Below are 20,511 nucleotides of genomic sequence, written 5' to 3' on the forward strand. Positions count from 1 at the left end.
CTTCCTCCACCCCCCTGCCCCCATGCTTGGCCAGCTTGGAGGCCAGCAGTGGGTTCGAGCTCCCCAGGAGATGACCTGGAGGGAAGATCTGTGCAGGGCAGAGGTGCTGAGTCCAGACTTCTTCACAGTTCCCCAGCCCCCAACTGACTGGAGAACAAAGCAGAAGGCTGTCAATTATACATGTCCAGATAACCTGCAGCCCACTGACAAATACAGAGTATAACCCTCCTCCAGGAGGCTCCTGGCTTAACGTTAATGCCTTGCTGGAGGGATAAACAACCTTGGTTTGACAAAAGCAAGGCATCACGTTTCCAGTGAGTCTTCTTTAGTATACGAAAATCCTCTTGAAAATTCCCTTATCTTTACTGCTCCCCATCCCCATCCCAAAGCGTCTCATGAGTCCCTCCCTCCTCGCAATCCCAGGGCAGTAGCTCCTTCTGCCCACGAGTCCTGTCCCTGGGCTTTAATAAAACCATCTTTCAGCACCGAAGACATCTCAAGAATTCTTTCCTGAACCTTGGTTCTGGACCTTACCAACCTCACCAACATTCCAAAATGACCTCATTCACCACCACTCAGGAGAGATCAGGAGCCTGGGATATGGCCTCCACTGAGAGGACCAACCTGAAAGTCCCTCGAGCTCCTGTTCATGGGTTGCTGGGCAGGGGCTGTACAGATTATGGCAGAGGGACTGTGAGAGCTGGGAGGAAGTTGGAAACTCAGGCAGAGTGGGGGAAGGAACTTCTACCCAGATCACCAGCCCCAGGTGGCCAAACTGAAGAAGACATGGAGGCCTGCTCAGAACGCAGAGGAGGCATGCACAGGAGTCCCTGGGCTGGGCCGGGCCCAATCCCCTCCCAGGAGCTTGCCTTCCCTTGGCACTTTGAGGGACCGGGCTAAGAGCTCCTTGAGCACCCAGGTCTCTTTGTGAGCACGGGGCTTAGTCCCTGGCCTGGTGCGCTGCTCCCCATCCCCCGCCCCAGTGGCACAGGAAACTCAGGAGCTCCTGAAGACAGGGGCTCCTCTTTGTCCTTAAATCCCCAGGGCGAGGGTGGGGGGTGGGGGGGGTGAGGCTGGTCATTACCTGTCTGAGGCAGATGCCTACATGTGAGGGAGGCAGTGGGAAGGACCCAGAGCCCAAGGCGCACCTGCAAGTTCAGGGAGAGAAGGAAGCAAAGCAAAGGCTTTCCCATAAGCAGGGTTTGAAGTACACTTCCCTCCTGGGAGCAGAGGAAAAGCAAGTTGAACCAACCCAGCATTCACCTGCACTCATTTTTCTGCTGATGTCCTGTCCCGCCTGGCCAGCAGCCTGCTCAACTCCCTGCGGCTCAGTGGGCGAAGCGGGGCAGGAGTGGGAGCTCCCCACAGCCCCTTAGGCTTTCCCCAAGAGCTGCGCTCCCACTCCCCTACCCCATGGCTGGGACGAAAAGGGCTACCTACCTGCAAGCCTTACCTTCTTCACTGATCAGTGGCAGCTTTTTAATGGTCATAGCAATGGGGCTGGGAGAGGGGGTCCTGACACCATGCTCCCTGCCCCTGATCACCCAGGTAAGAAAACCCCTTTGCACAGGCTTTTAAGAGTTGAAGTCATTTCATAAGGAATTGTAACCTGCATGTGACACAGAAGGACATCAAGGCTCGGGAAGGCTGAGTACCTTGTGTAAATGGGCCCAGCAAAGGAGGCTGCTGGGGTCTCCAAATAACCCATTTTGCAGATGAGGAAACTGAGGCTCCAATTCTTGGTGCTCACAGATTCTCTAACTCTACTCCGGCTCCCCTGAATTTTTTCCAATTAAAATGAAAAGCCTGACTTTTGTGCTTCTGTGTTCGATGCTCCCAGTTTAGTTTAGAATCCTGCTACACTGCTTTAGCCAGATGCCTTAGCTAGAACCCTCCCCGCTTGGTATCTGATCAGATTCTTCATCCTTCTCCACCACCTCCCGCCCCAACCAGGTGATGTCTGCTCACCCTGGCCTCCAGCCACAGGAAGCCTGTGGGATGGGTTCAGCCTCACTCACCTGATACCTCCTCTTTGTCATTTCCACCCACTGCCCCCACCCTGCTTCTGGGCTCTAAGTTCCCACGTGCCCATAATGCATTTGGGATTGAGCCTGGCTCTACAGTGAGTTCCCTTCTCTCCGACTGCAAAGGTCCTGGATAAAAACTGCTTTTACAGCTTCCACTACTGCCCAGCTCTGGTTTTTCTTCGACAGGGCCCAGGGTTACCAAGATAGTACGTGGTGAAGTCCAGAGAGTTCCCAATCCCAAAGTCCATAGGCTTCGTCCCCCAACACTGAGGGCAAGGCCAAGGCCAGAGCTGGTGTCCATCTGTCTGTCTCTCAGTCCCCGACAGGAAATCACAACAGGCACATTTCACTAGTGACTCACTAAGGGCTAGACCCCGGGCTGAGGGCAATGTAGCCTCAACTGTCACTATGGCTTCAATACAGGGTGTGGGCTGAGGCTCGGAGCCACTAAGTCACCCCATCTCTTCAGCTGCCACTGTGGACCACTGGTCCTGCCTCAGTTTCTCCAGAGGGGGTTGGACTGGGACATTTCTGTGTCTGGACTCCTGACTCCCCTGCATCCCTGAGCCCGGGGGTCCAGCAGCCTACAGCATGGCTGATGCTCGTAAGAGTGGGGGTCGGGGTGGTCCTCCTGTGATGCCACTGCCCTAGGTCTGCTGGATGTGGCATGAAGCCCAAGTTTGGCCCCACCTTGGAGCAGGTCCCCAGGACTCCAGGCTTAGAGACAGCAGTGCTACCGGAGTTCCTCACTGTTGTTTCCAAATCGACCACCCGGCCAGCCTCTCCAGGTCCTGCAGAGCTCTCCGAACCACTCAGTCTCAGACAGGGATGGCTTCTTGAGTGCAGAGCTGGGTATAGGGGGAGCTCCTCGCCCTGATGGAACCACCCAAGTTGCAGAAGCAGCTCCGAGGCAGGAGCAATGGGGCCACCAAACTGTCAAAACCAGCAGAGTCAACGGACTAGAGCAGCCAAGCTAGCAAGTGACAAGCCCAAGAGGCCAACTAGAAGTTTCTGGATAAGGCTTAAAGAAGAACACTTTTGTTCACAGCATCCTGACAAGAGAGACAGAGATGGTGGGAGGGTGGAGGAGGATATGAAATGATCTGCATTTTGTGGGATGGGAAACTGAGGCTGGAGAGGTTAAATAAGCTTCCCAAGGCTGCAAGATGCGTCGGCATCATGGAGTAAACAGAAGCCAGTCTTGGGACTTCGGCGCATGTGAAGAGGAAGAGGGCCTCAATTCTCCCATCTCCTGTGGGCCCCACCCAAGTGACCATTGGGCAGTGTCCTGCTCACCCTCCTATTCCAGCTCCAAGGCCACCTCTTCTGTCGTTCCCTGTGGTCCCCAACCAAACTCCCCTGACACTTTACCCCAGATAAGCACTGCACATCGTGTTCTGTGACCAGTGAACGTGCTTCCTCGCCCTGTAAATGCAACGCCAGGCACAGTACCCACGGGGTGCTCAGTAACTATGTTGGGTGAATGAATGGATGAATGAATCAATGAATGGCTGGATGGATGGATGAAAGGACAGATGAATGAATGGATGGATGAATGGCTGGCTGGCTGGCTGAACAAATGGATGGATGGATGGATGGATGGATGGATGGATGGATGACTGGCTGGCTGGCTGAATGGATGGATGAACAAATGGATGGATGGATGAAAGGATGGATGGTTGGATAGAAGGATGAACAAATGGATGGATGGATGGATGGATGGATGGATGGATGGATGGATGACTGGCTGGCTGGCTGAATGGATGGATGAACAAATGGATGGATGGATGAAAGGATAGATGGTTGGATAGAAGGATGAACAAATGGATGGATGGATGGATGGATGAAAGGATGAATGAATGGATGGATGAATGAATTAAAGGATGGATGAATGCATGAATGTTTTGTCTCCTAAACTACAGCATAAGCTCCTCCAGTCTTGGGACCACACTGGGCTCCCGCCATCACCACCATTTGCTTAAGCGATTCTGACCACAGCACACTGGAGAGCTGGGGCCCTTTCTCCGGTCTGACCCACCCTGTGCATACCTGCCGGTCAGGACCGGGCATCTGTGGACCAACTATGACAGCCTGCAGGCCTGTTAGCAGCAGTTATCCAGTTCAGAAAATGAGAAAACACTGATCATCTAGAACCAATCACTGGTCATGTGTTGGTGGATGGCCTTCCCCCCTTACTAATATGCATGTACGTGTAGGTGCATCTAGATTTCAAAAAAGGCCGCCTAGATACTATCCAATAAAATGATGTAAATACCTTGTCAGATTGCAATCAATGATGTTTCTAGGACCACACCGGAGCCCATGGCATACAGAGGGACACTCGGGTGGTTCCCAGGGTTCAGTATTACAGATAACAAGAGGTGGAGTCCACGGTCATTCTGGGCTTCCTTCATCTCTCAGCTCATGACTGCAGAATGTAGGATGGTGGGTTCTAGAATCCTTTGATAAAGCCAGAGTCCTGCTCCTCTGACTTTCCCAGGGCCCCCAGTACCTTGTGGTGATGGTAAGAAACCACTGCCGTGAGGCCTAAAGCCACAAAGAGAGCCCTGGTGGAGAAGGAAGGCCCCCAGCCTGAACTAAATACCATGACTGCGTCTGGGTGAGGCACAGGGCACTGCCTCTTCCTGTCACCTCACATGGCTGCAGCCGGCGACCCCAGTCCCTGCTGGACTCTCCTCCCATGGCAGACAGCCATCTAGACTCTTGCCTGTGTCTGTGGAAGCGTAAGGTAATCGATAATAGCAGAATCCGAGCAGGAAATGTTTAGAGGAAATTACCTTCCTGAGGTCGGCTTGACCTTACCTCCTCAATCATTAGCATTACTGCCTGGCAAACTTGTTTTGTGCTGATGAGACCTGCTGGAGACAGGATGATAAAAAACGATCACTCCAGAGCGCGAGTCTTCATACCTGTGGTCCTCAGGGTGTAACAAGACCCTGAGAAAAGGAGGGGTCTGGGTGCAGGGAGGCAGCAATGGGTGCTAAGGGAGCCGCCAGGCAGAGACCAGCCCTCGGATTCCTGCTTTGGGTGCGGCTGAGCCCCATGACCTCTGAGGTCCCTTCTGCAATTAGGGTCTGAGGCTCCCCAGCCTGGTGGCCCAGGGAACAAGCTCTCTGGATTCCCAGGCAGCTTAGAAACCAACACTGGAGGCACCAGGATGGCTCAGCGGGTTAAGCCTCTGCCTTTGGCTCAGGTCATGGTTTCAGGGTCCTGGGATGGAGCCCCGCATCAGGCTCTCTGCTCAGCAGGGAGCCTGCTTCCCCCTCTTTCTGCCTGCCTCTCTGCCTACTTCTGATCTCTCTCTCTGCGTCAAATAAATAAATAAAATCTTAAAAAAAAAAAAAAGAGAGAAAGAAAATCGTAAAAAAAAGAAAGAAAGAAAGAAAGAAAGAAACCAGCCATGGCACCCCACGCCCTGCGACATGCTGGAGTATCCTAGAGAGTTCCCAGGAGGCAGCTGGCTCACCTCTGACCTGGACAAAGGCCTCTGGCCAGAATTCCTGCTTCTGCAGGACTCTGGGGAGTGTGGAGTCTACACCTTTGGGATACACACTCACAATGGCACCTGAGGCGCTGGGTAAAGATGCGGGGGAAGGCACCCCAGCTAGTGCCTGAGGCCAATGCCTGGGAAGCCATCTCAGCCTCTCCAGGCAACTGTGGGCACATTCATGCTCAAGGATCCAGACTGTCTCACAGCTGGGGTCTGTCCCCATTCCTCGGCCTGGATGCGACAGCCGGCAGCTGGAAATCTAACCAAGGTTAAGGATGCAGAACTGAGCTGAGCTGAGCCGAGCTTCGTGTCCCCACTTGAAATGCCGCAAGAGACAAGCAGGCAAACTATGGTGACGTAGCAGAACAGTTAGGCCTATAACCAGAAAGCTCCTGAGGCACACTCTCATTCACATCCCTCACTCCTGTCATGCCTGGGTCTGTCCCTCTTAAAGGCGGGGGGCAGGGACTGAACCCACGTCAGAGCCCTGGCCTGAGCATCCTAGTCGGGGTGGAAGAGTCAGGTGGTGCAGGAAGAACACGGAGCGCACGGCCCTGCTCCTCCTGCAAGCTGAGACCCATGGCCCTCAGGGAAGACGGTGTGGACCGGGAGTTGGAAAGCCCCCCGCTGACAGAGAGACCAGCCGGGGGGTGTGGACAGGGCAGAGATCCCATCCTTAACCTTGGATCTGCCATTTGAGTCATGGGACCTCAGGCACACCCCTCAACCTCCCTGGAGCCCCACCTCTTGTCTTTCAAATGGTCCTCTGCCTCCTGGGGTCACAGGGGCCACCATGGAGGGGACCATCATATACACCCCAAGGAGGACACGGTTACCGAGCCGTGGAGGGTGCGGCGGACACCCCTGTGAGCAGACGGGGCGCAGAGTGTGGAATAAACTGTGACTGAAGCAGCACAGTGTGCAAGCTAGACAGCAGCTCCCCTGATGTGAGCACAGTGTAAGGGGTGACTTGTGGGGTCATTCTGCCGTACAGCTGAAACCCCTGTAGCATCGTGTGTCAACTGTACTCAGGAAAAAAGAGAATCCACTGATGAACCTAGAGACACATTTTTCCCCTTCACTACAAGCTTCGGAGAAAGAAAGGAGGAGGAGAAAAGTCCATGCCGTGAGCCCCCCCCCCCCCCGCTTCCATCCCCAGCTGGGCCGGCAAAGGTGGGCTGAAGGGGCGTCAGCCCCTGCACACTTCCCCCCCGCCAGGCTGAGAAGTGGTCAAAGACACATCATGACGATTTTCTTCATAAGTGACAGAGTCTTACTGGCTGCTCTGGAGACAGCTGGAGAAGGGAGTCACGTTGGCGACCCCTTATCTTCCCAGTAGAAGATAAGTGCTGTCCTCTCCTCCCCCCTGCCGACGTCCCTGTTCCCCGCCTATATCCCCTTCACTTGGGCCACTGGAAGGCACCTCCAGGGCCACCACCCCCACCTGACCCCCACCCCCAGGCTGTTCCAGGGCTCTTTTAGGGCTTCCAAAGGCCCAGAGAATGACGATTTGGTTGTCAGCTCTAAGTGTCTGCCATGTGCTCCCTCCACTGGCAGGGTGCGAACGGAGGACCCAAACTGTCTAATCCGCGGTGTGTATGGCCAGCATCTAGGGGCGGGACAGGATACGCAGATGGAAGACTAATCACTCCTCCTAAAAGTTCTTCTCCCTGGGCCGAGGTGGGGTGTGGGGCAGAAGTGAAAATGGATCCTTTGAAAAATCCTTCTCCATACTTGCAAAATAAGGTTGCTAACACTAACTTTACAAAACTGCTCAGGTTTAAGACCATTGTCAGAGAACTAAGACCTCCCTGACTATTGGAAAAAATAAGAAGAAAAGCTCCTAAGATAACCACCAGATAGGAATGAGCTACCTACCCCACCCCCAGGGAAGCCCAGCTTCTGAGAAACAAAACCGAGGTGGGAGGTGGGAGATGGGGAGATCAGAGCCAGTGGTGTGCTGGCTAATAGTTCACAATCCACTCCCCGAGGAGGATGTAGATGTATATGCAAATGTACAGCTGATGTATAGCATCTGCCGATGTGTCCTGGTGCAACATACTCCCACTATGGCCAATTTCAAGCTACTTCACCTGATAGAGCACCCCCAGAGCACCATGGGGGAGCCATGTGGAGAAGCCCACCCCAGGACTGCTGCATGACAGATGCTGGCGCTCAGGCCAACTCCACACTTAAACTAGAAATCTCTGATATAAGCTTGTACTCTGGGAACTGGCCCACTGTTTTATTACCCGTATGTTGGTGGTTGCCTTTGGCTTTTGGATCAAGTTGCTTCAGAAAATGCTAGGTAAGCATGCCATGCCACGGGCAGGAGAGAGGAATTTGTGGGCGCTGGGGCAGTAGAGCACCATGCTCAGGGTGGGGGACATGAAGGGGACAGCAGGGTCGGTGTAAAAGGGGAACCCCAAGGGAAAGATGCAAATCCACAGAGCTCACCCGTGCCCCCCTTCCAGCCAAGTGTCAGCTGTTAAGGCCAGGCTGTGGCTTTCCTCATCCTGATGGAGCTACAGACACACACAGTGGACAGACACTGGGAGGAGGAGGAAGGTTACAGCTTCTTCAGGAGGGAATGCAGGTGATGATGGGAGGTCTGGTCCAGCTCCATGGTTCTATCACGCCTGCATTTTGGAACAAGCTGGAGAGTTTGAAAAAAATCTTCAAGCCCAAAACCCACCAGCAGAGAACCTGACTTAATTGGCACAGAGTGTGCTCCGGACATGAGGGTTTCTACAAGTTCCCCAGATGATCTGAACATATGACTTAGCTTGAGCACCACTGGTCTTACCTGTGAGGCTTAATGGGAGAATCTGGTGAAAATCCAAAATAGCACTTCTGTGCTTACATCCTTCTCTCTACCCCAAGGGAGCTTCCTTCTGACCAAAGTTGTGTGTCTCAGCTGTGTCATCGCTGCGGCTTTCTATCTCCCTACAGTGATGTGCAAAATCTGCTCTCCCTGCACAAAGTGTGGTCCTGAATAACCAGAGTTGTACGGCAAGGCCGTTTGGGCTGGAACCCTGGCTCTGCCTAGGCATCATGGCCAAGTTACTCAACTTCCCTGTGCCCCGGTTTCCTCGCCTGGGGAGAAAGACCGTACCTGCCTTACAAGGTTGTCATGACAATTCAACAAGAGCACACTTTAAAAATGCTTAGAGAAGATCGGACACGAAGTAAACAGTCCCTGAGTACCAGCCGGCGTCACAACCATTCCACAAACCCTGGGAGACCGCAGCACATGCTCTGCCCATCTCTGACTCCAATAGACATCGAACCAACAGACATTCCTAATGCCTCTGTTTGTGCCTGTGCCCCCGCACACTGTGTTTCCTGAGTCGGGCACGTGCAGGGCTGAGCTCTGTGAAGTGGAGTGAAGGGGCTGCTCTCCAGCACACTCTGGACGGGGCCGGAAGGCTGGCCGGAGACTGGCTGGCTGGCTGATGGAGCATGCAAGTGTTTTGTTGTTTTAAACAAACGTCGAACAACCCCTTTTTTTCTTGCTGTTTCCTTGTGTGCTGCCTACAGAATGCCAAAAGCATCCTGGATAATTGGAGGTTCCCAGTAATCGAGGCTTTACCACACAGTGGTTGGCACAGAGAAAGCCATTCCTTTTGGGCAGAGACCCAGGGTGTGAGGTGTTTTGCCCAGAGCCCCACTTGCTTGGTCCCTGTGGGCAGACACACATGAGCAGGGGCCGAGAACAGGAGCTTGCCTCCCCCCGACCCCATCCGGGGTGGGGGCATGCCTAACTTGCACTAATTGCTGTTAAAGCCTGTTTGCTTACTCTCCCTCATCCTGGCTCTGTGGGCGGCCAGTGCTCCCTGCACCGTGTGTCTGATGATTACCTCCCCAAGCTGCCTGCCAGCTCGAGGGATGCCTGCGCCCACCGCTCACTGCCTGTGGGCCCAGCGTGGTACTCTGCGGTGCTGGACAAGGGCATGCCAGGACACGGCAGGAGTCTGCCATGGCACTCAGTCATTGTCCCCTGGGCCCTGTGACAGTGCTTGAGGGAGGGGGCCGGGCAAGGCTCAGACAGCTATCAACTGGCTGTGCTCAAGGGACAGCCAAGCCCAGTGCCCAGGGGTTGGTTTCCCTCTGTCCAGAGTGACAACAGGCAGGTAGGCAGGTCCAGGGTGGGGACTGGCTCCATGTTCCCCCAGTCCAGATTAGAGTCCCAGGTCCAGACTTAGGAGAGAAGTGCCAGGGGTGTAACTTCATCCTCCCAGACCTGCCAGCCTCGTCGAATCCCTGCCTGTCTTGAAGGCTGCACCAGTGATCACGCCCTCTTCTCAGCTACTAAGTGCCCTTCTCAAATCCCTTCCCACTGGAAGCAAGAGTAGTACCGGGAATGATACGGCAGCCTGCTACAGGGTGTGTGTGTATCTGGTGGGGGTAGGTGAGGTGGGTTTCAGGGGACCTGGGTGGGTGCCACGATCTTGCCAGGGGCTGGCCCTCAGAATCCTCTGGAAGGACATCTCTGGCAAATGTTTCTTGGCCAGCTGAGCCCTGCCCTGGATGCTGTGGCCCACTCATCAGCCTCTATCCAACCCTTCAGCTGCAGCCCCTGCAGCCTGTCCTGGCCCCTGGGTAATTGCAAGAAGAGGTCCAGCAGGCTGGAGGGCAAGGGGCGAGGGAAGAGGCTGAGCAGGCCGCACGAGGTCAGGACTCTAGGCTGGAGCAGCAGAAGGACCAGCAGCTGGTGGGAAGTGACTGCAGTGAACCTAGACACCAGCTCCAAAGGGGGGAACTGCCCTCCCCACCATGCAGCAGGGATGAAACAGAGGTATGCAGAGGAGAGGTGACATGTTCGTGCTAATGATGTAAGTGGGGCCCCGGCCCTATGCCTTTTTAGCTACAAAACTCTGCTTCTGTGATCACCATGGGGGGGGGGTGGTTTCCCTCTGTCCAGAGTGACAACAGGCAGGTAGGCAGGCCAGGGCGGCGGGGTGGGGTGGGGGGCAGGGAGTGGGGAGGACGGTTAGGGAGGTAAACTCTAAGAAGCTGGAATTCCCTGCCTGTTGTTTAAGCTTCCTCCTGGGCCCAGGGTGGGTTCAGAGGGCGGTAGGTGCTAACAGATCAAGGTACGTGCCCTGGAAGGCTGGGGAGATGGAAGTGCCCCCATTACGTCCCTGCCTGGTTGGCCAGGAGGCAGGGCCTTGGGTCCAGAAGCCTTTGTTTCCCTACTCGCTGCTCCCTTTCCCCATGGAGTGTTGGTAGGTGGGAAGGGCCGGTGCAGGGTGGACGGCAAGCCCAGCCTCTCAAAGCCCTTGCGGGCTGGACACGGCCCCTCTCTGGCGTGGCAGTTTGGAGGGACCAGGACCAGAGTCTGGCTAAACCCGGAGTGGGATGAGGTGGAAACTGCAGGAGCTCAGAAGAGATAACCAGCTGATTCCACAAGTTACTTCTGTAGCTCTGGGCACAGGCTGCTGGCCGAGCAGCGTGTTGGCACTGGAGGGCACAGAACACACCACTGACTCATCCATGGGCACACCAGACCAGCCCCCTCCCCCAGCAGCCCGGCAGGGAAGGGAAAGGAGGGCCAGAGGCCAGCTTCTCGGCTTAGGGGCTGACAGGCCTCTCACAGCAGGCAGCAAGCTACAGGAAGTCGGTCCTCTTGGAAACCACCCCGATAATGAGGCCTTGCAGTGTCCTCTCCTGGGAGAGCTTTCTCTGCAGCCTCGGGCTCGTTCCAGGGCTGAGGGAGGACAGTGGGCCAAAGCTGTCCCTTTGTAACCTGCCAACTTGTTTGTGGGTGCCTACCAGACACGTGGCATCCCTCACTCTTCCCTTCACGCAGCTACCCACACCCCCCTCTCCCATCGAATGAAGCCACGTGGGCTTCGATGGCCGAAGACCTGGGTGAGAATCCCGCTGCCACTGAGTCCTTGTGCGGGCTGCCTGACCTCTGCAAGCCTCTCTTCTCAGCTGTCAAGGGGTGGTCCAGAGTCCTAACAAGAAGAGAGGCTGGAGCAGGCTGAACGAGATTGCTGCAGGAGACCTGAGCTAGGCACCCAGAGCAATTAGGTTTTGCAAAGTCCGTGCACTTCTGCCTTTTTAGCTCAAATAGAATATTATTTCTGCTTCTGCTCGTCCAGGATTTTCTCTGTTTTAAAAAACATTTTCCAGGCTCTAGTGAAAGAACTAGGGAGACTTGCCTGCCATCCCACCAGAGGGAACTGTCCTGCTTACTTCACCTCCTCCAGGAAGTCCTCCCCACCCCGCCTCTAAGGGCACCATTCCCTCAGCACGTAGAACTCAACACGTCTGCCCCGTTGCCACACAGGTGAGTTCCGAGAGCAACCACAGTGAAACAAAGCCACTTTCCCTCCGTCCGTGACACTGATCGCTCTTCTCTGTGGCACAGACAAGGCTGGAACAGCTGTGTGAACTTCGGGGAGGGCCACCCTGAGGTCCTGGCTGGCATCCGTGCTCCCAGGCTAGGAGGACAGCGGAGGAGGTTGCCTTCCTGAGGATCTCTCCTCCTGCTGGAGGCCAGGGCAGAGCTGCGGCTGCCTGGAAGGATCTGCCCTCCCTTGCCTGCCAAAGAAGGGAAAGGATGCTGGGACCCATGGCAGTGGTCGGCCAGCCATGCTCCCTCCAAGTCCCCACGGTGTCCCCATTCCCATCCTTGTATTGCAGGGACAACAGGGGTCCTTTCCTTGGGGGAAACCTGCCCTGTGAGGGCTGGTACCACGGGCCAGATAAACTACAACAAACACCTAAAGCCTGTGACGTGAGGGTGGGGTCTAGATTCTCAGTCAGCACACAGATGCCCCCACCCCTCCCCACCCCGTCCCCGGCCCTTGTTAGAAATGTGGGTTCCTGGGCCCATCTGCAGAGATTCTGACAGAGGACCCGGGAGCCCTCCTCTCTAGCCAGCACTCTGGGGGGACCAGGATGTGGAGCATTACAGAGCAGTTGTGCTTAGGGGTGGGGGGCAGGGACAAAAGCACAGCTGGTGGGGGTGCCTGGGTGGCTCAGTGGGTTAAAGCCTCTGCCTTCGGCTCAGGTCATGATCCCAGGGTCCTGGGATCAAGCCCCACATCGGGCTTTCTGCTCAGCGGGAGCCTGCTTCCTCCTTAAAAAAAAAAAAAAGTACAGCTGGTGGCACCTGGTGGTTTGTTGGGTGGGGAGTCCCCCTCCTCTGCCAAGCACTTCAGGATGCACAGAAATCACCTGGATATTATGCTCAGATACAGGTTCTGGCCTGGGGCTCTGTATTTCTTCTGTTTTGTTTTTAAAAGATTTTATTTACTTATTCGGCAGAGAGAGCACAAAAACAGGGGTAGCAGCAGGCAGAGGGTGAGGGACCAGCTCACTTCGGAGCAGGGAGCCAGATGCTGGACTCGATCTCAGGACCCTGGGATTACAACCTGAGCCAAACGCAGATGCTTGTGACTGAGCCACCCAGGCGCCCTGTGAGAACATGCCTTTCTAACGAGTTCTCAGGCGCTGCTGCCGAGACCCCACTTGAAGAAATATGAGTAAGAAGTAAAATCGCACGGCCCAAAGCATCCCTATAGGACAGACACTATGCGCTTTCCGATTTCTATTGCTCTATGAAATTCTTAGCAAGCGCTTGTTTTCCTGTGATCTCTGGCTCTCTCTGGAATACTGGGAAGAACCCCTGTGAGTTGAGGGTCATGGAGAATTAATTCTACATTAACTGAAAGAGTCCCCTGCTTAGCAACATGAAGTCTCCTAAGTACTTGATTTTCTCCTCACCCCCACACATTCCAGGAGCCTGGTGGGAAGCCACGCAGGATCAAATTCTAACGTGAACTTGATGTGGCTCCTGCTTCCACCTTCCAGTCACGTGCGGCCGCTGCCAGGGCCAGAGAGCCGGCTTCTGGGTATTTTCACGAGACAGATGATCTAGCATGTCCTGACATGACTGAATGTCACCTCCCCCGGCTCCCTAGGAGCCCCACCTCACAAGGACATGTGACCCACCACAACTGTCCTGGTGGCTCTCCCACCCAGATGAGGATACTGGCTGCTGCATGTGCGTGGGGGCCAGCTGGTGGGGGGAGGCAAGTCCCCTTGAACTGCACCGTTTCATGTTCCCCTACACCTGGCCCAGACCTGCAGACTCGGGGTGGCTGGGTGGAGGTAGGGAGCAGGGCAGCTTCTGAGATGGGGATAGGAAGATGTCGTGCACACAGACCAGAATACGTTCTGTACCAGGTGGAGCCCCAGGGCCACCAGGCCCACCCAGACACACAGCCTGAGTGAGGGTAGTCAGTTCCTAGGGAGCACCAAAGACAGGCACCAGCACTGGCTGGCGGTTGGCATCAGAAAGCAGATGGGAGCATCCCTGTCTCTCCCAGCCTACGGACTTAGTGAGGCCCCCTCCCTGCTCCCCTCCATGAACTGGAGCCCCCATTCTGGGCCAGAGAGGAGGAGGACCAGGTAACAGCCCTACTGAGAAAGCAGAAGAGGATGGAGTTGCCCTCGGCCTCTCTCGAAGGGCTGCAAGTCTCCCGGGCTCCCGGGGCCAGGCTGGAGGCATCCTCAGGGCGGTCCCTTCAGACAGTCTACTGATGCATGTGGGGGCTCGCATCCGAGCTGCCCGTTCTCTTCTCACTGAACTAAAGCTTTAAAGCAACCCATGCACCTCAGATTTATTTCTCAGAAAAAAAAAAAAAAAAAATGTTTCCAAGATCTGTGGGCTCTTCGGGGAGAAAGAAGCCACGCTTAAGGCATCCGAAGCTCCTACAACAATTTTCCCAATGCGATCCTGCAGGAGACGAGCTAAAAGTGCAGCAAGGGCAAAGCTATTTCAGTAATGAAGGCTGGCGCAGTCGTCACCTTCCACACTGCTGTGATCACGGCCCCCTCTGTGCGGCCAGGCTAGGAAGGCAGGCCTGCCACAGCTTTGCGAGATAGAAGCAATCCAAGAAACCGGGATGGATTAGGGAGAGGCAGAGAATGGAAGTGAGGAGACTCCAGCAAGGTTACAGGAGCTGCCTCCATGGGCCCCTTCTCTCCGTGGGGTCATGTAGCAGAACAGCCAAGGCCTCCTGCAGTGGAGTGGGTCCTAGGATCAGTATAGGACCTCGGGGAGCCTCTGCTGCCCAGGGCAGTCCCCAGCACCCCTATATCCCCTGCACCTGGCCAGGCTGGCCTGCACTTCTGCGGCAGGTGGACCTGGCTGGAAACAGCCCAGGGCCTGATGTCTCTTTCACCCGGCCCGCCGTAAGACAGGCACCTGGCCATAAAGGCAAGGAAAATCTCTTCAAGCCAAGGCTTCTACATCTATCAGATGGGCCTTGGCCCTGTGTCTGAGCATTCTTGGTAAACTGTAAGAGGCTCCCACATGTAGTTGTTACTGTCACTATGCAGAAATGAAGAGATATCTACACAAGAGAATGTATCAAAATAGCCCATCTTTGTTGTGGGAACTGCTGCTGCTAAGGGATGTCATGGGCCTTATGGGAGGGGAAGGACGGGGGGATCTGGACCATGCCGTGCTCCCCGCTTCCTACAGCAGCCGGCACAGGAGACCATGTGCCCTGCTCCCTGGCTTGGGGCCCAGCTCCCTTCTAGGATGGGGTGGGGGAGAATCTCAGTTTAAAAGCAGAGAAGCAGCAGGGGCTCAGAGAGGTGACATGGGACTTCTGAGGTTGCCGTCGGGAAGTGGGGACGCCAATGGCCAGCGCTCGCCCTCACCTGCTGCCCAAAGGTACAGCTCTGGGCTCGGCATCAGCTGGCTGATGCCCCTGCTTGGGAACTACCCCATTCGGAGAAGCAGCAGAAGGAAGCAGAGCCATGAGCAATGGCCTCAAAGAACAGGAGGCAGAGAAGGAAAGGCTCAGCAAGGAGGGCCTGGTCGAGGATGAAGGGCTCGGGGCCAGACCTCAGACAGTGATGGCAGCATGGGAGGGAGGGAAAGCTTCAGGGTGGAAAGGCCCTTCTGCACATGCTCCTTCCAGCTAATGACGACACAAGGGCTCAAGGGACGGGTGACCAACTCTGGCGCAAGGTACTCAAGGATCCTGGTCTCGGGAGGGAAAAGACCAAACCGGAGCCCATCTGCGGGGCTTTTGGAGAGTCCAGACAAGGAACCTCATCCCAGGCATAGGACTGAATCTGAGAGTTACGTATCCTTGTCCGGGCAGCACCTCTACCATTTATCTCCCTGTCCAACCCGATGCCCTCTCATGACTCCTCCCAGCCTTGGTCTACTCATCTGTAAAAGACTGGATCCCAAACCTCAGAGGTTAAGTGGTCCCATGCCCCCTCAGCCAGGGCCAGCGTCCTGCTGGTGGCATTGCTGACAGATGGGATGCTCAGCACCCCATGCCGGCGACAGGCACTCTCCATCCAGCTCCAAGCCACTGGAGAGCTCTTGCTTTTAGTCAAATGGCATAATGGCTGTGAAAGCAATTACAAAAATAAAAGCGGCTCTGAAGGGGGCTATTATGGGCACTGCCAACATTAGAGGCGACATGAGCAGGCACCAAACGGGGCTGAAGACAGGCTTCTGAGGGAGCCAAGGCAGCTGGAGGAGGGAGCCGAGGAGGTGGGGCTCCTCTGTCGGGGAGATCAGGCAGCAGTGGGAGAGGATGCTCATATGGACAAGCCTCAGGAGGAGGAAAGGACCACTCGCTGGGCCTGCCCTCTGCAGGAGGCAGAAGGTGCTCTGAGCCCAGGGAGGGAGACCCTCGGGTTCTCTGGGGCGAGTGTGTGTGTGCACTGGAAAGCTCCCAGAGGCTCTTCTGAGCACGGCTGCCTAGTGGCTCCTGGGTACTAACAATTTAGAGCTCACTGTGGAGGCCAGGGTGGGGGGAGACGGGGGCCCTCAGAGGGGGAGTACATGGATACAGGGTCCCAGCTGGAGAGTCTGGGAGGCAGCCTGAGCCGGCAGACAGAGAAGTGAGACAGAGCTTGTAGGCCAAGGCAGCGTGCTGGCTCAGGGCAGGCCAGGAGGAAGCCAAGGCCTTCCACCTGCCAGGTGAAAGCAGTGGTCCACCCCAGTCCCAGCAGGAGGCAGGGTCTCCTAATGCTTCCCTTCCCAGGCTCAGTGCCTGTGCTCAGGTGTCTCAAACCAGAAAGCTCACCCTTACCCTCTTGACTGTGACAGTCTAACCCAAAAGCCCCATGTCCCCCTCAGAGGGAGGAAGTGCAGGCAGTGGGAGCTGCAGAGGCCACATGGCCAGGGCCACTCACCCACGATGTCATTCTCCTCCAGGTTGATGGTCTCTAGTGCTGGCAAGGTGGTGAGCTGCTCGGGGAAGTCACGGAACTGGTTCCGGGAGAGGTCAATGGCCTTGAGGTGCTGCAGGGTGCTGACCTCATTGGGGAGGCGGTGCAGGAAGTTCCCTTCCAGGCGGAGCTCTGCCGTTGTGGGGGGAAGAGAGAGAGTGGTGAAAGGGGGCAACCAGCCACAGGAAGTCTTCCCAAGGGGGCTCAGTCCATGTGTGTGCAGGAGGGCCTGCCCCACCATGTGAGCTGGGCTCCCGGGGGGCTTGGCTCTCTGGAACATTAGACTCTCCCGACAGAAGCATGGCCTAGACAAAGGGTCAGGATGGGCTGACTCCTCCCTCAGATGAGGCCTCAACTCTGGGCCTCACAGGACAGGTCAGGGTGGGCAGTCCCTGGACTCCCCACATCCATAGCCCAGCCGAGGGACATCACTTTCTAGCATCTTCCCTGCTCGAGGAGCCACCAGGGCCGGCCAAGGTCCTTTTGTGTCATGTGACCCGGCTCCCCTGCTCAGCCACAGATGAGGGTGGTCCTCTGCAGGAGTCCCTCTGATGGGGGTCGGGGAAGCCGGAATGCTGTGCTCTGCAGCCAGAAGCCAGGGTACAGGGCGTAGGGGAGCCTGGGCAGGGAGAGGGATGAGGGGCAGAAACCAAGAATAAGGCAGGGCCCTGCGCTCCCCACTGCCTGGCTCACATCCCAGCTGTGCTGCCTGAAATGGAACCACGTTCCATCTTAGTTTCCTCATCTGCAGACGGGGACTAATACCACTACCACTGGCCTCGTACTGTTTGTCATCGGGGAGGGCCCTCCGTTGGCGTGGGTAAAGCATGTGGTGTGGTACCCAGCACACAGTGAGCGTTCATACACACTGCCGTTCCCATCGCAGCACGGGGCTCTAGGAAGATGGGGGAATGCCAAGGGCTTCGCACACGGCTGGCACACAGTAGATGCTCAATAAACACTGGGAAACAGCCTAAGGAAACAGAGGAAGCCAGCTGGCAGCAGAGGAAGCCAGCTGGCAGCAGGAAAACAGGGGAGACAGAGAGGCAGAACCATCACAAGCCTGAGATAAAGAGGCTAGGCCAGCAGAGGCCTTGGTTCCTGCTGCTCTCCCAGCCCCGTCCGCATGGGACCTTGTCGTCCCCCCCTCCTTTGCTACCTGACTCAGGCACATCCTGTCACCTTGTCTGAGCTAAAGGAAACCGAGGCCCAGAAATGGCAAGGGACCTGAACAACAACCTCACTCTTCTCCCCAGGGCTGGTTTTGCAGGCCTGGGACTGGTGCAGTCACGTGGGGTCCTAGGCTCAGAAGGGTCACACACCCAAGATTGAACGTTCTATGCTGCCATTCTGAAAGTCTTAATTTTATCCTGGAATCTGTGTTTGATAAATAGAGCTGGGGTCATGGAGAGTCAGGACTCCCCCTGCCTCCCGACGACACGTTCTCAGCAACCTACTCTCCCTGCCTCTGGGTTGGCCTCACCAAAGTGTATCTGGTAGGGGGTAGCTGGGGACTGGGTCCAGGCGGGAGGGAGCCTCTCGTCCACCCCGACCCAGGTTTGAGCATGTCCTGAGGTAGAGGCTTAAAGATCCTTAAGGGGCGCCTGGGTGGTTCAGTCGGTTAAGCATCCAACTCTTGATCTCAGCTCAGGTCATCTTGGGGTTATGGGATCAAGCCCTGTGTCAGGCTCTGTGCTCAGCGGGGAGTCTGAGGGTCTCTCCCTCTGCCCATTCACACATGCTCTTATTCTCTCAAATAAACAAATCTTTAAAAAAAAAAAAAGATGCTTGAGATGTGGGCTGAGCCTTCCTAGATCCCATCCCTGGTTGGGGAGAGTTCAGGGGTCCTGCACACCATGGGAGCCATCAGGCCTGAAGGTTCATGCACATGTATCCTGCGTCACAGAGACAGGAAGGGCTTACGCACCGACGAGAGGCTGCCCTCTCTGCCTCCCTCCCTCCAAACTTCGTGAGCCTGGCTTGAATCTGTCCTGGCCCACTCAAGGCACCCTCTAGAAATGGGTCACAAAATACGAGTTGTGTAATTTCTTAATACATACAAGTTCGATGCTCTGATACCCGCATCTCAAACCGGCAGTGTATAGTCTAAAGATGAAAGGTAAAATTCACACGAATCGTTTGAAGTGTTAATTTCTCCTTACACAGAAGGACCTTCAGTGGCAAATGAAAAGCACCGTGACGCCCTGAGAGCGACCTCGGGAAGAAGAGAAACGCTACGTACCTTTAATGGCAATTCTCTCCTGCTTTTTGAATGAGGATCCTGCATTTTCATTTTGCACTGTGCCCCAGTGATTATGTGTCTGGCTGTGCTCCTCCCTCCTCCCTCAGGTCCTCCAGGATGCAGCCCTGAGCTGTGGGAGATGAGCTGCTCTCATGTGCCAAAGGCTTCTCCCAGGGCTCGGTAGTGAGGGCAGAGCCCCTCGCCCTGCACCCCCCCCCCGCCGTGCACTCTCTGTACCCACACATCTGAGTACCGGCCACACCCGGGCGCCCACTCTGTTATGCTGGGGCTCAGGGAGACAGGAACTGTACCTGATTCATCTTTGTCCCCTTCACCCAGCCCTCTGAGGGGCACATTGTGGTCACTCAGCAAATACCAGACGACTAACGGCTCTTCCCACCCTGGGGGCACACAGATAAAGCGAGGGGCCTAACTGGTCTGCCTCTCATTTTCCCACCTTTGGGGACATCCTGAACCCAAAGCTCCATCAGCAGAACCACAGCTCACCCCCCACAAACCCAGGGCCTCCCCAGCAGCGAACTTCTTAGATGGCCATGCCTTAAACCAGAAAACACCCCTATCCAGATCACATTTACAAGGTCGCTGTGTTGGAAGGGATGCTGGAGAGCGTCCGGGCCAGTGCTTCCCAGGCCTGCCTTTGCCAGACATTCCAAGCATGCTGCTTCCTCGGGGTCTTTGCACCTGTAGTCCTCTCTTTCTAGAATGCTCCTGACTGGTTTATTTGCAGCGCTCGTCCTTGTCCAGTGTCACTGTATCTATACTAGGATCCCCTCCCATGGGTTTCTGCCCTCTCCCCTGTAGTCTTTCCCTCCACAGCATCCATGGTCACCTAACGCTGACCTGTTGGCACACTGTCTCCCCCGTTACGGCCGGAGCCGCACGATGCTGGGGCTTTGCTCTGCTGTGGAAAGGTGCCCACGTCACAGCGCCCGGTCCGCGTGGAGGACTCCGTGTTGAAAGAGTGTGCAAATGAATAAATGAATGAATCAGAGTATCACCCTCACAATTTTGCCAAATTTCTGTTCCACACATGCATTTTCTCTTAAAATTGAGTGGGTCTTTTTTATTACGTTAAAATGGGAAAAGTTGTTATTACTTTCCATAAGAGTAATGTTACTCAACGTTCACTGGCCGCTGAGGCCAGATGAGGACTCTGGGTCTTTGGCGTATTTACACCAGCGGAGGGTGGAAGAGTGGAGGGCAGGGGGTTGGCTGCTCCCAGAGGCTCTCCAAAGCCGCATGCCTAGAAGGGACATTTGTTCTCAGATGAGAATTGGCCCAATTTTCCTGGCTGTTCGGTTCCTGTTGGGTATGTTTCCCTGAGCCATCATTTTCTGAGAATCTGCCTGCCACACTCTGTGTGGTCTGGTAGTCACCACACCCCCAAACCCCCAATTCGCAGGCCACCTGCCAGTGCAGGCTGTCACAGGTCCTTCAGGGAGCCTGTCCGGCCCTCACGAGGTAGCTGCTGGTGACAAAGACGGCAG

At 55.6% G+C, this 20,511-nt stretch overlaps 1 protein-coding gene and 1 long non-coding RNA gene across 9 annotated transcripts in view; one reads left to right on the forward strand and one right to left on the reverse strand.

The window, feature by feature from the left end:
• Positions 1–20,511, reverse strand: part of LRRC20 (leucine rich repeat containing 20) — a 107,828-nt gene that overhangs the window by 8,875 nt on the left and 78,442 nt on the right. For 4 of the 8 annotated variants that reach the window (XM_082715598.1, XM_082715595.1, XM_082715594.1 and 1 more), the window contains 2 exons: positions 16,726–16,893; positions 4,826–4,906 (listed from right to left, as the gene is read on the reverse strand). In XM_082715598.1, the coding sequence (XP_082571724.1) occupies positions 4,826–4,906; positions 16,726–16,893 (249 nt within the window). The remainder of the gene's footprint in view (positions 1–4,825; positions 4,907–16,725; positions 16,894–20,511) is intronic. The other 4 variants (XM_082715600.1, XM_082715601.1, XM_082715597.1 and 1 more) reach the window with 4 other exon arrangements.
• On the forward strand, positions 9,719–20,027 carry LOC309855415. The gene is made up of 3 exons (XR_014306789.1): positions 9,719–10,336; positions 11,680–11,836; positions 18,928–20,027. It is a non-coding gene; the product is annotated as an uncharacterized lncRNA (long non-coding RNA).

Source organism: Mustela nivalis, assembly GCF_964662115.1.
Source record: "Mustela nivalis genome assembly, chromosome: 2".
NCBI classification, from domain to species: domain Eukaryota; kingdom Metazoa; phylum Chordata; class Mammalia; order Carnivora; family Mustelidae; genus Mustela; species Mustela nivalis.